Source organism: Anas platyrhynchos, chromosome 11, assembly GCF_047663525.1.
Source record: "Anas platyrhynchos isolate ZD024472 breed Pekin duck chromosome 11, IASCAAS_PekinDuck_T2T, whole genome shotgun sequence".
Taxonomy (NCBI): Eukaryota; Metazoa; Chordata; class Aves; order Anseriformes; family Anatidae; genus Anas; species Anas platyrhynchos.
Genome location: NC_092597.1, coordinates 16,335,622 through 16,352,196, shown reverse-complemented (window position 1 = coordinate 16,352,196; position 16,575 = coordinate 16,335,622). Strand labels below are relative to the sequence as shown.

Below are 16,575 nucleotides of genomic sequence, written 5' to 3'. Positions count from 1 at the left end.
GTTCCTTAAAATTACATTTGCTCAGAAGTATTTATCATGCATGTTTTGTAAAAAGTTTACTGGCTTGTTAGACAATTTAAATGTCCTTTAATAATTGACACGGTTTTGGTTCTGGTTTCAAATCTCCTGGGGGATGTACATTGGGGTATTTAGGAATGCCAGAAAATCAGCTGTAGTCAAGTTGATTCATAGATTTTTCCAGAATAGGCTTAAAGCCTGAAGATTTATTTTATTTTGAAAATTCTCCTCCCTAAGCATCCTTTCGTTCTGCATGAGAGTGAGAAGTAGGTGAGCCAAAGGATAAGACATTTATGTCTTGCAGATTAGTACAGGATCGCTCAGCTTTTCAAGGATGCCAAACTCATTTTTAACAGCCACTAGGGCTTACCAAGTCCTGGTTAGGATCCTAACTTCCTGTGGAAATCAGAAACATAACTGTGTTGTGCAGATTGGGCTTCAGGCCTCCTCAGGCCTGAATATAATGAAAATAACACATATAATTTGAGTTCCAGATTGCTCCTGGTCCATAGTTGCTAGTATTATTTCAAATAATTTATTTACTGTAGAGCATGAGTAATTGCCAATTCTTAAGGTCATTGAAAAAAAAAATGCTTTACAAGTCATGATGCTTCTCTCCTTGGGCTATAGCAGAATAGGGCAGAGGTTTCTTGACCGTCAGGTACAAAACCAAAATAGAATCTTTTCCTCCCTTCATGTTGCAGAGCGGATGACGGCAGCCAGCCGAATCCCTACTTTGGGCGGAAGTACATTGGAGTGAGTAAGGGTGGCACTCTCGAGATCCATGGAAAGAAAAAATTGTCCTGGACTTTCTTAAACAAGACTCTTCATCCTGGTGGCATGGAAGAAGGTGGATACTACTTTGAAAGGAGCTGGGGCCATCGGGGTGTCATTGTCCATGTCATTGACCCAAAGACAGGGGAAGTTGTCCATTCAGATAGGTGAGTGACTTTACAGCTGTCGAGATTTGAGGATCTTTGGGAACAAATTGGGACAGCTTCTCAGCAAGCTCAGAAGCATGTGGTTTAGCATCTAGTTCAAATGGGTGTTACTGTCTCTATATGCAATTCTTTCTAGATTACTGATCTCCAAACCCAAATAGTAAAATAGCAAGTAGTGTTATTGTCTCACTATTGTGTTAGCTGGAGCTTAATCAATTTGCTTTAAAACAAACCTGTAATGTCTCAGACAAATGCTTTTCCGATGCTATAATATTATTGTTGTAAACAATACAAAAAGGTTATTTCTTTATAGCACTTGCTTTTTAGTATGGTGGTGCTTGTTAGAGCTGCAATGATCACTTGAAGTATTTTTTATTTTTTTTTTAAATAATTTTAGGTTTGATACGTACAGAGCAAAGGAGGAAAGCATACGTCTTGCCCAGTATTTGGGCAGAGTTGCAAATGGCATGATCCTGTCAGTTGCTGTGAATGATGAAGGATCTAGAAACTTGGACGATTTGGCCAGGAAAGCAATGACCAAACTGGGCAGCAAGCATTTCCTCCACCTTGGGTTTAGGTATGTGCCAGTCCTGCCAGCTCTCCCAGCACAGAGGCTTTATTATGTTTCTCAGATGTCCAAATAATTCCACTCTCTCAAAGGCACAAAGTTCTTTCACATGGAAAAAAAAAAAAAAAAAGAGGGAAACCTTTCAACATGAAGTTTTAGCAGCTAATAGGATAGTTTAAGATGCACTCAGTGTCTATATTGGGTATTTTTATTAGCAGATTGAGGAAAAGCATGCAATTTGTATTAAAAATATATTTTTCCAAGATATTATTTCCTTACAAGTTACTCATTCCTATTTATTTTCATGTCATCCCCCAAAGATTTAAGAAGCATATCCATGTACCTACAATGGATTGAATGGCCTGAATGTTAAGCAGGGTAGGATAATAGGCCTGTAACCCTGGCTAAATACATTATAGACATGCATACAGCTTGCTCATCAGCTTGTCCAGTACATATTTAGAGACTTCTGCAGCATGGAAATTTAGCATGCATTTATTTGTGCTGCAAACTGTAAACCATTCTGTGGCCAATACATTGTCTGTGTTGGCACACACACTGATGAGAATATTTGCTATTTATCCAACAGTAACCATTTTATAATTGTGTGTGATTATCTGAATTTATGTAGGCTTGTTTGTTTGTTTAACTGGATGTCTGTCTCTCTGTGGACAATGGTCTGTACAGACACTGAGGGTCACTGCAGAACATGAAGAAAAAAAAATCTGCTTTGTAGGGAGAAGTGATTTAGAAGAGCAGCCTTTTGGAGCAGACAAGTGTCAGTTGGACAAGATTTGGAGTAGCTGGTGAACAGGTTGTGTAAAATACTACAGGGACTTCTGCGCACCATGTAGAGCATTTCAAAGAAACAAGGTTGCAAAATAGTCTCCAGACACAGGCTATCTTCATCAGTGCAACACTTCCTCTCAGATACCCAGAACCCATATTAAAGCCCAGGCGCCTGCTGGGTTTCTTTTTAAAGACTAAAATTAGGGAAACAGAAAAAAGATTTTCAAACATTATGCTTTTTTTCCAAGCCTGAAACAGGAAAAAAAAAATAATGATGGTTTTCTCATATGTTTATAAAAGTAAATTGCTCTTGATGTTTTTAGACTTCTGTGGTGTTTTAATGCTAGTTTCTCACTTTGCTGTAAATGCTTATAATGGAAATACCATAGAAATTCATGTGTTAAAGTGTGACTTTCTGCATCGCTACTGTATGTATTCAGAAAGCTAATCCTTGTCATGTTGTTATCTCAAATACCACAATATTTCCCTATATAAATAATAGGGACATTGTGGGTACAATAATGTAGTAGTAGTTGGTCATCATTATCTCCCACCAGAGTATTGATGTGTGCAAAAATACCCATATCATGGTGTGCTTTTTAAAAAATTGTATTTTTAGGGATGTTCTTAAAGTATAAGTTCAACAGCTTTGAAAAATTGTCCAAATGACAGCCAGGCCCTGCTCACTGCCTGGCACCAGGGGGTTGCTGGCCGGTCCCACCTAACCCCCTGCCAATGGCTGGGGCTGGCCCTGGGCATCACTGAGACAATGATGGTGTAAGCAAGGTTTTGAGATAGGGACATTCTATTTCATGTTTTGGTAGGTGCCTTGTGAGTCAGGCTGTTGAGCCATAGGCTGGGTGGTTTTCTCATGGAGGCGTTGGAGGGAGTTACTTGGCCAAACTCCTGCCTATCTCCAGTTGCCCCATATTCAACCAGATTGTGAAGTCGTGCAAATTCCCGTTGCTGCAGAAGAGCCAATGAGCAATGCTAATTTTTCCAAAAAAATTCTGTGCTCCTGGCATCTCTTTCAGTTGCTTATTCTCTTTGAGCCCAGAACATTGGGAATGAAAGGAAAATCTTGCATTCTTCCTCTATTGTTGTCCTTTTGAAAAGTGAATTTGCTCTTTCAGCATGATTTTTTTTATTTTTTCAAATAATAAATTAAAGAAAGCCTTTCAGCACTTGATGACACAGTTGTTCTCTTTGGAATCCTACCCAAATATCACTGGTTTGGCTCCGGACTTACTGGTCCCTTCATTTCAAATAGCCAAAACAGATTGCATGTGTTTTTACATGTTAGGGTTGAATGACTTTAGGACTGTTTTATGTGATAAACTGACCGGGATAAACAAGTACTGTAACATATGAAATGGGACCAAACCTTGAGTTACAGAACTAGCTAGCTTCTTATTCTTTAGATTTTTATTTTTATTTTTTGTCACTTGTTTTGAATTTGGTGACAAAAAAAAAAAAAAAAAAAGACCTATCTTTCGTGCTGAGTGATAAAGTGTCCTTCCTCCCCCCGTACCCTCCTCTCCCTGGATGGAGATCATAGCCCGGCAGTGCCGCTGGCAGTTGGCACACGGACAAGTTTTCCAGCAGGAGCATCTGGCTGGCTGGCAGGCTCCCGAGGCAGTTGTGTGTTGGCAGCTTCCCCCGAGCCTGTCCTGTGCTGAGGACACGCCGCTGGGACTGCCGTGCTTCGGGGAGCCACAGCCGCTGAATGGCCGTGAACCTCAGCAAAGCCCAGGGGTGATCTCTGCGTGCTATCTGTCAATGTCTGCCTGTGTTTTCTTCCGAAGTCCCAGGGTGGTTTGTAACTTCACTTAAACCAGGCAGATGGTAAATGGAAGGTGACCTGCAAGACTCAAGGGTGAATCTTGATGCTATTGAAATCACCCAGTGTTTTTACCGATAGAGACATGATTTAATCTCTGGGCTGTTTGCTAAATCCAGGGTAAGGGTGACAGTCTCCCTACAACCTTAAAAGCATATTTGTTATTCTGTTAGTCATGAAAAGCAGATATGCCAGAATTTCTTCTACTTCAAAGACAAAACTCCCTCCTGACCCCCATTAATTGGGTTCACTTCCAGTGCTGGGAGGTACTTTAGTCTCTGTCTCCATTGCTTACTCGACCATGTGTTCATTTGCCAGTATTGCTGATAGATATTGAGCCTGCTGAACCAATAACAATCAGGCAGTAATGAACTTATTTCTGACATAGGATCAGATGGGAACAGACAATTCAGACTTATAAACCTTTGTCCTTGTTCAATGTTCAAAATGAGGAAACTAGACACCCAGAGACAATCTAGGTATTTTTTATTGCCCTTTGCCAGCCAGTCTGTCTATTAGAAATTCTCATGGGTCATTCCAAAGACAATTGTGATATACAAGGTTTCAGAATGAGCTAGATTTACTTAAGCAGAACTGGCTTTTTTCATGTTTTTTAGTGCACGCACACACACAAAAGAAAGATTTTCAGACTCCTTAGGGAGTTGCTGGTGTCCTATGTGTCTGTCACACACAAGCCTCTTTGAACATTCATTTAAAAGAGAAACATGCTTGTTGTATGACTGTATTAAGAAGGGATTTGTCTTTGAAATTCCTTATCTTGTAATACATTTACTGAAGAAATACGAAGTCTTAAGATATTTTTAATTTTAACCAAACTGCCTGTCACATCAATCAGACTGTTTTGAGTGAGGTGCCCCTGAGAAATTCAAGAATGTTATGCTGTGAAAAATATGCATCTTGTACATGACATAAATTGATCGCTTCTCATTTTGATTTTCTAGGCACCCATGGAGTTTTATTACTGTTAAAGGAAATCCCTCCTCTTCTGTTGAAGACCACATTGAATACCAAGGTAATTCATGCACAAATTGCTGGCTTGACATTATCTACAGAAGTTACTGGAGTTATGGCTGAGATTAATTTTGTCAATGGTGCTTTCAGTTGACATTGTATTACATGAAAGCTGTAAACAGTTGGTGGTTTGGAATATTTAATTAATGCTGTTTTGATATTTTACTACTTTCCATTAATGCAGTTGAAGCAGCAGAGTGTGGGGTATAACCTGGGTTATCTGAACTGTGAGGTAACAGGCGCGACCCTACCCCAGCGTAAATCCTTGTAACTCTGTTGAGCTCAGACTCTGCATCCTGTTTTGACACAAAGCTATGGAACAAGCCCACTTTGCATCAGCTGAAAATTTGATCAGTGTATCCTGCTTTGGTAGCCTCAAAAACTCCCACAAAACCATTTTGTTGCTAGCTGAAGTCTTCTGAGGCTTGCTGTGGCTTTTCATGACATTTTCAAGGGCAGCTAACAACATGGCTTAGTACAGTACCAAATAAAAATAGCAATATATTATAAATAATTGGGGTTTGTAGTTGCTTTTTTTTTAATGCTCTCTTGAATCTTGAAGATTTTTCCCCCTGATTGTCCAGGCAGTTATGAGTGTCTGAAGCCTCATTCCAAGATCAGTAACTTTCTCTGGAAGCTTTGCAGGGCTAATTCTGGATAATATACCCAAAATACACAGATATACACACAGACAATTGCCTATTCAGTTCTGACATTTATTGAGTTCTGACATTTATTTATTTACCATTTTTTTAAAAAACAGGTCACAAAGGGTCAGCTGTCGCCAAAGTATTCAAACTATTCAAAGCTGAGAATGGAGAACTTTTTAATGTCTCTTCGACTAGTGAATGGGTTCAAGGTAAGAGGTCTCTTTGCTGTTTAACCCAGTAGTAGAGTTGAAAAATGATGTGAACCATCCTTTTCACTGCAATACTTTAACATTTGGGAAGAGTGGACTTGCTAGTTGCTATTTATGTTGCTGCTAATGCAAGTAAAGTATGTGCACAGATTCTTTCCCCAGTTGTCTCCAGGACTTGCTGGATAACTAGCATGTATTTTCCTCTGCTGCCCTGGGTATGAAATTCCATCTCATATGATCTAAGAGATCACACACAACCTCTTATTTCTTTTGAATGCATAGTCATCATGTCCATGTTTCAAACAACATACAGTAACTGGCTGAAACTTGATCTGAAAATCCAAAAAGGCAGCTAAGGAGGACTCGGATCCAAAATCCATAACTATTAATAATGCTCATACTACATACTCCAATTATGTAGCTTTTAATAATTCCTCTCTCCCTTGGCTGGTTGCACTTCCCAGAATCATAGAAGTGGCTGACAGACTGGCAGGAAAAGGCAGGAATCAGATCATCAGTGAAGAAACTTGTGAATTATATCTGAGATCAAATTATGCTTCACACATTAAGCATGACTTTCAAATGACTTTTCGTGTTTGCACTTGTTTCCAGATGTAGAATGGACAGAGTGGTTTGAGAAGCCTGATAAAGCAAGATCTAAGGACATGGAGAAGCTTTCTGACTTCAAAGCTGCTCATCCTGATAAAATCTGTAGGCAACCCATTGATATCCAGGTAGGCTAGCTTACTGCTTGCTTTGAAGAGACGGAGTGAGTCCTCTGTGGGGTGACACTGAAACCCCAAAATATTGTATTTGTCAGTAAATTTTGTTTCTAAACAAAAGACATTGTTTATTTTGTTGCCGTAATGCATAACTGACCAGATCTGGTATACATTCTTGTATCATATTGAGACAAAAGTTTATAGAATTATGCTCCTTTCAGTAAATTCTGGCTTCTGGCATGGAAAGGAGTACAGATGGGGTCATAGACAGCACAGATGCTATCATGAAATATGTGGTTCCCCGGTGGCAGATTACAGGAAAAAAATACGTGAAAATTTCAAAGTTTTTAAATGGTTCTGGAATGGACCCTCCCTAAAAAATTAATCACAGAGTGTAATGAGATGGTAAAACTACCAGCTGTAGTAGGTTGGAAAAAATGTCAGTGAGCTTGCAGCTATTTCTTGGAGTCAGTTGTTTTTTCTCTGTGGAAAGAAATTTGAATTCTGTTTGGGGCTAAACATTATAATTACACCATCTTGCCAGCATGCTGAGGAGAAATCATATACCTTTTCTGCAACTGCTAAAGCCTCTTTAAGCTAAAAAAAAAAAAAAAGCACCAAATTCAAGGCTTTTTTTTTTTTTTTTTTTTTTGGCAAATGCTAGCAATATACTTTGCCTGTCTACCTGCTACAACAGCTACCACAGAAGCATCGCCTAGCAAAAGACAATAAAATACTTCATATCTGTGGGAGGCTGAGGTTCCTGCATGCTCTGAACCACTGGATTTTCCTTACTCACAAGAATGCAGCTATTGAAGTAAATGGGAATGCTGACAGTATGAGTGAAAGTTTCCAGGCTAGATGTTATAAAGAATCTCCTTTGCACAGAAAGGAAAAAACTGCCCTACAACTTTCTGCCAGGTCTTAGCAAATCCACATTCGTTTCAACTTCCATATACATGTATTAGAAGTGACAACTTAGTTCAGAACAGAGGTCAGATGTTCAGTATGATACGGCTCCTTTTAGCATGTGTATTAAAAAAGAAACAAGAAATACATTCTTCTGCTCCAGAATCAAACCTCTTTTTCCCTGTTCTTTTCAACGCCAGTTACTTTTTATCCCCCCATGTATATTAAAAGTAAAACAACATTTTTTTAGCTTATCCTGCAGATTTTAGAACAAATCCTCAGGTAGTGCAACCTGGTGTTGCTCATTGCCTTCATAAAGTTACGCTGATTTATCCCAGCTGGCCTGCTCCAACTGCACTGCACACAAAAATGTGAAGATACGATGATAATAACAGAAACAGTGCAGCCAGAGGCACATTCCTCCAGATGATGGTGTTGATCCTATACATGGCAGCAGAGTGGCTGCATTAATGAGGAAGGTCTGCATGAGTGAAATAATCCGTGTGAGGCTCTTCATTGAAAAATGGCTTATCTCCTGCTGCCTTGTTAAAATGCACGTTTTATTTGGATTGCCCAATGCAACAAATCACATTTTTGTGAAAAGAGCAAGAGAATTGCAAGCTATAGAGCTGGACTGTGAAATTTACCATGACCCTGAGGGGTGATGTGCCCCAGCAGAAGCACAGGAGAGGCTGCACATCCTACAGCCTCCTCCTCGAGCTGGCCCTGCAGGCTGGTACTTGTATATGAAAAAAAGGCCACTTCTTCTTCCTTCTAGAGCAAGGGTTTTGGAACTGTTTTGATTTTTGATCAGAGGGCAATTACCACTGATCTATGCAAGGACAAAAATGAGAACAGCCTCCCCCCACTGCATTCTTCTGCAAGGTTCAGGCATAGTCCAGCCACCAGCAATGAGAAGAGGCAGTGCAGTAAGAGCCTTGAAAGCATGGGTTCATTTGGGTACAAGCATCTGTGTTCAGTGTTGTCATCTGACCTCAAACAAATGGCCAGAGCAAATCTAGGGCACCAAGACCAGATGTGAGTGAAGCTCAGAGTACTCCTCCCAAAAAAAGCACATGGTCTTAATATAGATATAAGAGAAACATACACCTAGCAATAATCTCTGCCGTCTGCACATAAAATAGCTGTGCTGGAGCACCAGCTGGGATGCCGGCTGGATAGCACACGCAACAGTCATCCTGTTTTGTTATATAACTCTTGTGCATCACCCAAAAGAAAGCAAAAGCCTCTTATGATGGCACTGATACGCCAGTAAATTCCCTTTAACTCGGTGTATCACTAATTTTACATTTCTATTCTCATTCCAGGCCATGACACTTGATGGAGCTAATTTAACAACCGAGGTTTTCTACAAGAGTGGCCACGACTATCGGTTTCTGTGCCACGGCAAGGACCAGACAGGTGAAGGTTGCCGGAACTACAGAGTACGGTTCCTGTGTGGCAGCTCTGGTACGTGCCCCATGTCTGAAAGCCAGATTTCTTGTGCCCTTTGGAGGAGCAGAGAGAGAAAATCCATCTGAGGAACCTGAATTTTGTGTAGTATTTTTGCCTCTGATATCTAAAACCCTAGGGTCTTCCCCATTGAGCACTCCACTTGAGGTAGACAGTATAGGTATTATCCACAACAGAGAACGGCAGAAACACTGCCTTCTGATGACTGACTCTTGTTCAGTGTAAGAACTAGAGTAAGTTCCCAAGCTAAAATTTTGGCTGGGCTGTTGACATGGACACAGATATAACAGCTGAAGATTTATCTCAGGAAAAATTCCTGAGCCCTAACAGAGGTAGCAGGGTGGTGTCTCAAAAACCCGGCAGTGCCATGGCAAATACTTGGCAAGTGCCTTCCCCTAAATACCTTGACTTTTGCTAAAACATTTTAGGATGATGTAGGATTGGTCAATCAACATGTGAAAAGACAACAGGTTTTGAAAGTAATACTTTGTTTTGAAGTTATTAATTCCAACACCACTGTCCATAACCTAGCCATGAGACAGGTCATTAGGATACTTCAGTGCTCAGCTGGCGGGAAAAGGAGGTTCAGGCCAACAGTTATTTTGCTTGAAAACACAGTCATTATGTTAAAGACCACTTGGCAGCTGTAAATAACCATGCCCAGTGCCCACAGGAGCTACTGCTAAGTGGGTGTGGTGAAAATGAGCCACTCAGAGCTACTTTTAAATTTAGCCATGGGGTTAGTGGAAAATCCACCTGCCTGCAACTAACAGAAAACACTTTCTTGTTTGTTTGCTTTCCAAGGCAAAGCTAGTAATGAGCATGATTTGAAGAGTTAACTATCTTGGAAATTACCGTTTTTGGGGGTGTTCCAGACTTAAGAGAAAAAAAAAAAAAAAAAAAAGCAGGCAAGGAGGCACTTTCTGATAAGATTAACTGACTTCTCCACCCTTTCCTTTTGGCTTTTCAGTGAAACCAAAGCTTACGGTAACCATTGACACCAATGTGAACAGCACAGTCCTGAATCTGGTGGATGATGTGAGCTCATGGGAGCCGGGAGACAGGATTGTGGTTGCGAGCACTGACTACTCCATGTACCAGGCGGAGGAGTTTCAAGTGCTGCCATGCCCATCCTGCAGACCCACCCAGGTCAAGGTAGAAGGTAAGGTGCTGCATCTTGTCACGTTGGTGTTGCATCACATAAATTCTGTCATTTGCACTGAGGGAACTCCATTAACAATCACCAAGATTTGAAAGAAACATGAATTTGATGGCTAGTTTAGATGATGCTTTTGGGAAACATATGCCTTTCTTGCTTGAAAGTTTTAATCTAATTTACTTCTGGTTGCTTTCTGCCTTCCCCTTTCATAGCTGATTCCATTGTTTGTCCCCAAGCATATTGCTGAACAGAGGTATTCATTTCAGGGATAGAAATACAGGCCATGTATCTGAAATGTTCAGTTTTGCATTTCTGCATTTGAAAACGTATCAGTTCCTGGAAAGCAGGAAATGAGCACGGCTGATCCAAGCAGCGTGCTAGGGGAGGAGCAGACTGTGAGAGACTGTAGGGCTATGAAGTAATGGATCAGCTGGGTATTTTCCTAAGAAAGTTGTATTTAACATGAAATTTAATCTCAGATTTTAGAGAGACTGTTTGGTACCACTGAAGCTACTGTTTCTCTTTTACTGCATCTCTAGACTACATTGCTATGAGGTGATGTATTAGCCAAACTTTTCTGGAGCCATGTGGCCAGTGTATTTTGCTGTGCCAGAGCACGTGGGGAAAGGGAGTCTGCAGAGTGCTGACCAAATTGCTCTGAGCAGAAGGAGCAGGAAGCTTTGCAGAGTCACAGCATTTTCCTCTTGAAGGTGACTAGCTCAAATCTGGAACAAATTGCTTTTGATGAAAAGACATCGCAGGCTAATGATTGTAAAGTCACCTTCAGACACATTTCCATGCTGAAGCACAGACTCTTACTGGTATGAGCATGAAAGTGAAATCCAGAGGGGGAGATTTGCATCTCCACTTGAGTCTGTGAAGTGGGCTATTTCTTCCAGAATTAGATTTTGGCAGGCTAATGAGCAGAACATGGAAATATCACAAGAACTGCATCTTTTCTGGATAGGCAAATGATTTTTAATTGTCATGCTTTATAAAAGCAAAAGTAATTTAACACTATACAAGTATGTAACAGACAAAGCCATTTTTAATGGCTGTATTTGTCTGGTGGTAAAATATGCATGTTACAGTATCTTTTTCTTACATGCTGGCAGTTGCTCTGTGTAGAGGTTTTGTCAGCATTTACAGTAAGATCTTTCTGAGAAACCGTCAGGGCACTTGGAACATCCAATGCACCAGGGAGTTTGGTTGGTTCTGTGAAATGAGCTACTTCCCCATTATCTCTGATGCAACATCTTCTGGAAGGTACAAATGCACTTCCTTTGGCAGCTGCCTCCCCACAGACCTCCAGCCATTCATTGTTGCACGGTCTGAAGGAGAGGTGCTTGTCAGGCCAAGAAAAATGTTATTCACGGTTTGAATGTATCATAGTCTTATGACTTAAAATGACTAGTACTTTTAGAGAAGACACATCTCCAAGTTGGATATTTTTCTTGAGCAACTTTTTGAGCTATTGGAAAAATTGTACCAGACTGGTATGATACAAATTACATCATGAAGATGATCTTGGAAGATCGTCAGTAAAAATAAAGATGACATATGAATATATCTCTTAGGCTTCCCATAATGTAATGGATCTGAGAAAATCAAGTAATTATATTCATCTACAACAGTGGCAACTCAGTTAGCTTAAGGAAATTAATAAGGGGTTAAAAACTACAAAAAAAAGTTCATGCAATTTTCAAGTAAAAAAGCAGTGGAAACACTTGTTAAAGTAATTGTGCTCTTGGTCTCCAATTACTCTTTAGGAGAATTAGGACATTCCTTTTATTACCACAAATGACATGAGCACCGGGGCCAAAGTCTGCCTTTACTTATATCCAGGCAACTCCATTGACGTCAATGGGATCTTACTGATTATATAAATCAGGGCAAAATCTGATCCAGTAGTAAAAATTACATCCAACTTTCTTGTAACAAAAGCACATTCACACCAGCAAATAAAATCATCTGCCTGGTTCTAAGCTCAGTCCTGATGAAATGAAACCAGGGGAAGGCTGAGCTCTACCCTGAGCTGCTCCATGCCCAACCATCGCCTAACATCACCCATTGCCCCGTGCCATGACACGCAATTAGCCAGGATTAGGAGCACTAATGAGCCAGGAGGGATGGGTGTCTCCATGCCACCACCCCTCCACTCTGCCTGCGTCTGCCTGCAGCCTGTACAACCCTGCCCACGGGGGTGTGGGATTTTGGCTGTGCCCTGGCACTGGGATTTGAGGTGCACCCACTGCTCAAGGAGGCAAATGCCAGCACGACGAGTGCTTGGCTGGCACTGCAACCAGGCTGTGCACGTGCATGCCTGCAGCTGCTGCTGCTTGGTTGGGTGCTGGCTTTGATGAAACTTGTTGACCCAGAGGCTCAGACAATGTGTGAAGGGAAAATGATGTAGGCAAGCAGGCACATAAAGTAGCTGGCAGGCAGGGGGAGCAGCCCACAGCCTCAGCCCAGGTGAGCATCCACCCCGGCACAGCCTGTGCTTGTGCAGCCGTGTTGGGTTCTCAGCCAAATGCGGGAGGTACCCGTCATAAACGTCTGCCTTCCTTTCCCGATGTGAAGTATTCAGGGTTGCTCTGCTCAGTCTGAGAAAAGGCTTCTGCACAGATATATTTATACATGTGGTCTCGGGGGATGTCATTTGTAATAAGTGGAGTGGCTTGATTTGTCTAAGAGACTTAGTTTAGCAGCCGAGAACTCCAAAATACTGTCCTTTGAAAGACAAATGATAAAACTGCTCCTTTCCATGATGTTTTTTATTCATTTTAATCTCAATTTTTTTTCCTTTCCATTTCTTTTAAATAAACCTAAATGTCAGTTCTGAACTACTTAAGAGCCCCTTTGTTTAAAAAAGGCAGAAAACTTATCTGTGGAAAGACAATTTGGTGTGGCAGCCACTTGGCATACCAAGGTTTAATTATAATTGATGCTGTCATCATTTAATAATATTTTAATAGACACGGTTTAGTGTATTATGCCAAATAAGTAAAACTTATTATTTAGCTCATGTCCTATTTATATTTGATACTTCCTGCTGAAAACTCATACTTGCTTTTCTTGCTAGAAATGGCCTGATTAGAGGCTGGTCTTTTCAAAACAGCTTACGAGAGTTAATACTCAATTCCCATCAGGATTTTTTTTAGTAGGATTTGGATGTCTAACTGTGGAAGTCTAAAAATCTCAGCGTAGGAAGCAAGGGAGGACACCCAGGAACTGATCTTGTGCACTCCTTTATTGGAGTAATTGTGTTAATGCCAAAAATGCCACAAGGGAGTGTGGCTTGGGTAAGGACTCAGCTCTGCAGGTCCCATTCCGCTCCTGGTCAATCGATCACTCAGTTAAATGGAACTTTTTTCTCCTTTGTTTGATTTTTTTTTTTTTTTGCTTGTCATTTCTGTGCCTAGATTATTTTCTCTGTGGGAACAGATTAAAACTGTTTGATCTTGCAACTTCACAAGGGCAGGGATGACGACACAGGGCAGAGGGAGAGAGGAGGAAGGAAGGAAGGAAGGAAGGGTTGTGTTGTCGTGGCAGAACTGGATAGTAGGAAAGATCAAGCGTTTGGTCTAGTTTCCCTGGGAAACAAGTCTTATCTGCATCTTGGTTGCTCTGTATGAAGTTACTACCAATGCTGATAAGTTTCACCATGGAATAGAAATGCCCTTTTGTGTGTCTATATGCTCTTGATAAAACAAGAAAAAACTTTTTGTGCTTGGCATAATTGCTCCAATTATCCCACATACTAGTGAATCTATGATTACAAGCCCACATATCTTAAATCTAGCTTATTGGGCTGGGAATACTGTAGAGAGAAGGTGTTCACAGGGATCTTGTTAATGCAGAGAACTTTGAAATAAAAATGTAAATACATAGTCATCTAACAGCTTCACTGAAACTGCCTTTGTCAGCATTTATCTTGTGCTGTAAGGGTGGGAGAAGTTACTCCACTACCAAAATTAAGATACTTTTAAAGATTTAGAAGATTCTGCCTAGAAGTTGGCATCATTTTGGCTGGAACTTGCCAAAACTCTTATTTAAGGCATCTTTGGTTCTTGAGGGTTGGGCAGGAAGTGTTGTTTAACAGCCCTTTCTAGCAGCTTTTCAGAGCTCCTTCTTCTGCCTTTGGGCATTGCCTAGAAGCAGTGTTAAAAACTCTCAAGTTTAAATAACAGCTCAGAAGGGTTGTATTCAGGCCTGATTTAAGTAAGGATTTGCTCTGTTTGTCTGTCAGAACTCTGTAAGCTTCTCATGCCACCTGCTAGAACTTATTGGTGAGGATGAGAGAAAAAATAGAAGGTCAGAGAGAAAATCCAGCATTTACAGAAATAAGTCAGTAGTTTTCCAAGTGGTTGCTGCAGAAAGAGGCCATGAGGTGGGGCAGTAGTGGGCCTAGGGGTGAGCGTGATGCTGTCATTGGGATAAAACAGAGAGACCTGTGCACATCAGGCCCTGTGTCGCACCTACCTGCATTTTTAAGCTCTGCTCATTTCAGCCAATAAACCAAACGGCTACTGGCAGAAGGTTCTGGTCCAGTGTAGCGTTATAGCATATGCTTACTATTATCCATGTGAACTCATGGCTACGTACACCCCTACCGCTGAGGGTGTGCTTCTGAGCTTTGCAGTGCACCCTGGGGGACCACAAAGGAGAAGAAGAACAAAGGACCATAAATAGGATGAGTTAACTAACCCAGCAGGAATATGTCCCAAGAAGGCTTAAGTTTGCTCTGATCTCCTTATAAAGTTTCATCCTTTCTGCTATAAGGCTTTTCACTGGAAAACTGATTTCCCATGAATATGTCTTCATTAAGACGTCAGGCTGTAGTGCCTGACTCAAGAGGCTGGTCAGCTCTCCCAAACCATGCTCCGTTGTGTTACAGGCTTGTGGCTTAGGGATGCAATAGCAAATCCCATCGAGCTAATTCAGAACAATGAGGGTTTGACAGGATGCCTGTGTGAACATTTGTTGGTTATTAAATATAAGCAACAGGGGCATTACCACCAATGATGACAAATGGTTTTTAAAAATGCTAAATCTGACAGAGGTCTGGGCTGGCATCTACAATGAGTTGTGCTGGTTTTAAAAGGGCCCTGAAGGATCTACTGTCACTGGGTTACTAGAGTTGAACAGACAGGTTTGTATTTAACATTTCTTTTAAAAACTCTGGTTTAAGGTACACTAAAAGACCATGAGAGAGAAGGTCTAATCCACAGAGTGCAGAGGAGAACAAAAGACCCATTAGAGAAAAAAATAGAATAAAAAAATAACCCAGAAGCATCTTAGCTCCACTTTACTTCCACCAAACCCAGACCTTCTCGTGTCTGATTCAATTCTGAAAGGGCGATGTAGTAGTTTATGGCACTGAGAGCCAACGCAATTAGGAATGCATGAGTGTACCTGGGAGGGTTGTCAGAGATATATCTGTGTGTATCTTGCCAGAGCTGAGCACTCATCCACACCTGTAGCTGCTGAAATAGTTTTACAGTCCCACCCTTCTCAGGTATGATAAGCCTGAGACCCAGGTTTTATGGTTAGGTTCAAGTAGGGCAGGTTTTCCAGGAGCTTTGTACAGTTTGGAGACACTCTACTTTGAATTGCTGTGTTGACATAAGTGTGTATTTGATTAGTAGATCATCTATGTTTATCTTAATGCATACTTTCTTTTAATAATTACCTTCTCCTTACTAACTGCTCTGGTAACTTTAATAGTCACTGTCTTGAGTCATGAGCATGGAAACGGGCTCGTATTTTGCTGAATCAAGACCTCTGTCAGGCAAGCCTGCACATTAAAGGAGATTGATTTTCCCTGCGAATTAACATTGTTACTGAAGGCACCAGTATGACAAATAGAGCAGCAAACCAAGGGCAGTCTTCTGAGCCCGTCACATGGGCCTGTTGTGGAGAGATGCAATCTGTGCAGCCACAAGGCTTTGTTTGGTTTAGATTACAGCACAACACAAGTCTGGCTCACCAGCGAGGCAACATCTCCCCGTGAGGGATGCAGCAAGAGCGAGCCCAAAGAGGGAGATGGTGAATCAGTGACCCCAAGTTCGTTAACGCTTGGGCAATCCCAGGCATCATCTCTGATGCTGAGGTAGCAGACGCATTCTTCCCACGTTCAAAGCACAGTGTTGCCTTTTTTCCTATCAAACCACTTCAGGGCTGGTCTGCACACCCCAGGCTTGGGTTTGCCCATGGTCAGCATCTCAGGAGCTCGGACATCACGGCTGCTCCCTGGGAAGATTTT

At 41.2% G+C, this 16,575-nt stretch overlaps 1 protein-coding gene across 4 annotated transcripts in view; it reads left to right on the top strand.

The window, feature by feature from the left end:
- The window catches only part of CEMIP (cell migration inducing hyaluronidase 1), a 112,039-nt gene that overhangs the window by 61,157 nt on the left and 34,307 nt on the right, over nt 1-16,575 (top strand). For all 4 annotated transcript variants that reach the window (XM_021277341.4, XM_005027156.6, XM_072043240.1 and 1 more), the window contains exons 5-11: nt 723-959; nt 1,357-1,536; nt 5,119-5,189; nt 5,952-6,047; nt 6,660-6,781; nt 9,007-9,148; nt 10,122-10,313. In XM_021277341.4, coding sequence (XP_021133016.2) covers nt 723-959; nt 1,357-1,536; nt 5,119-5,189; nt 5,952-6,047; nt 6,660-6,781; nt 9,007-9,148; nt 10,122-10,313 — 1,040 coding nt within the window. The remainder of the gene's footprint in view (nt 1-722; nt 960-1,356; nt 1,537-5,118; nt 5,190-5,951; nt 6,048-6,659; nt 6,782-9,006; nt 9,149-10,121; nt 10,314-16,575) is intronic.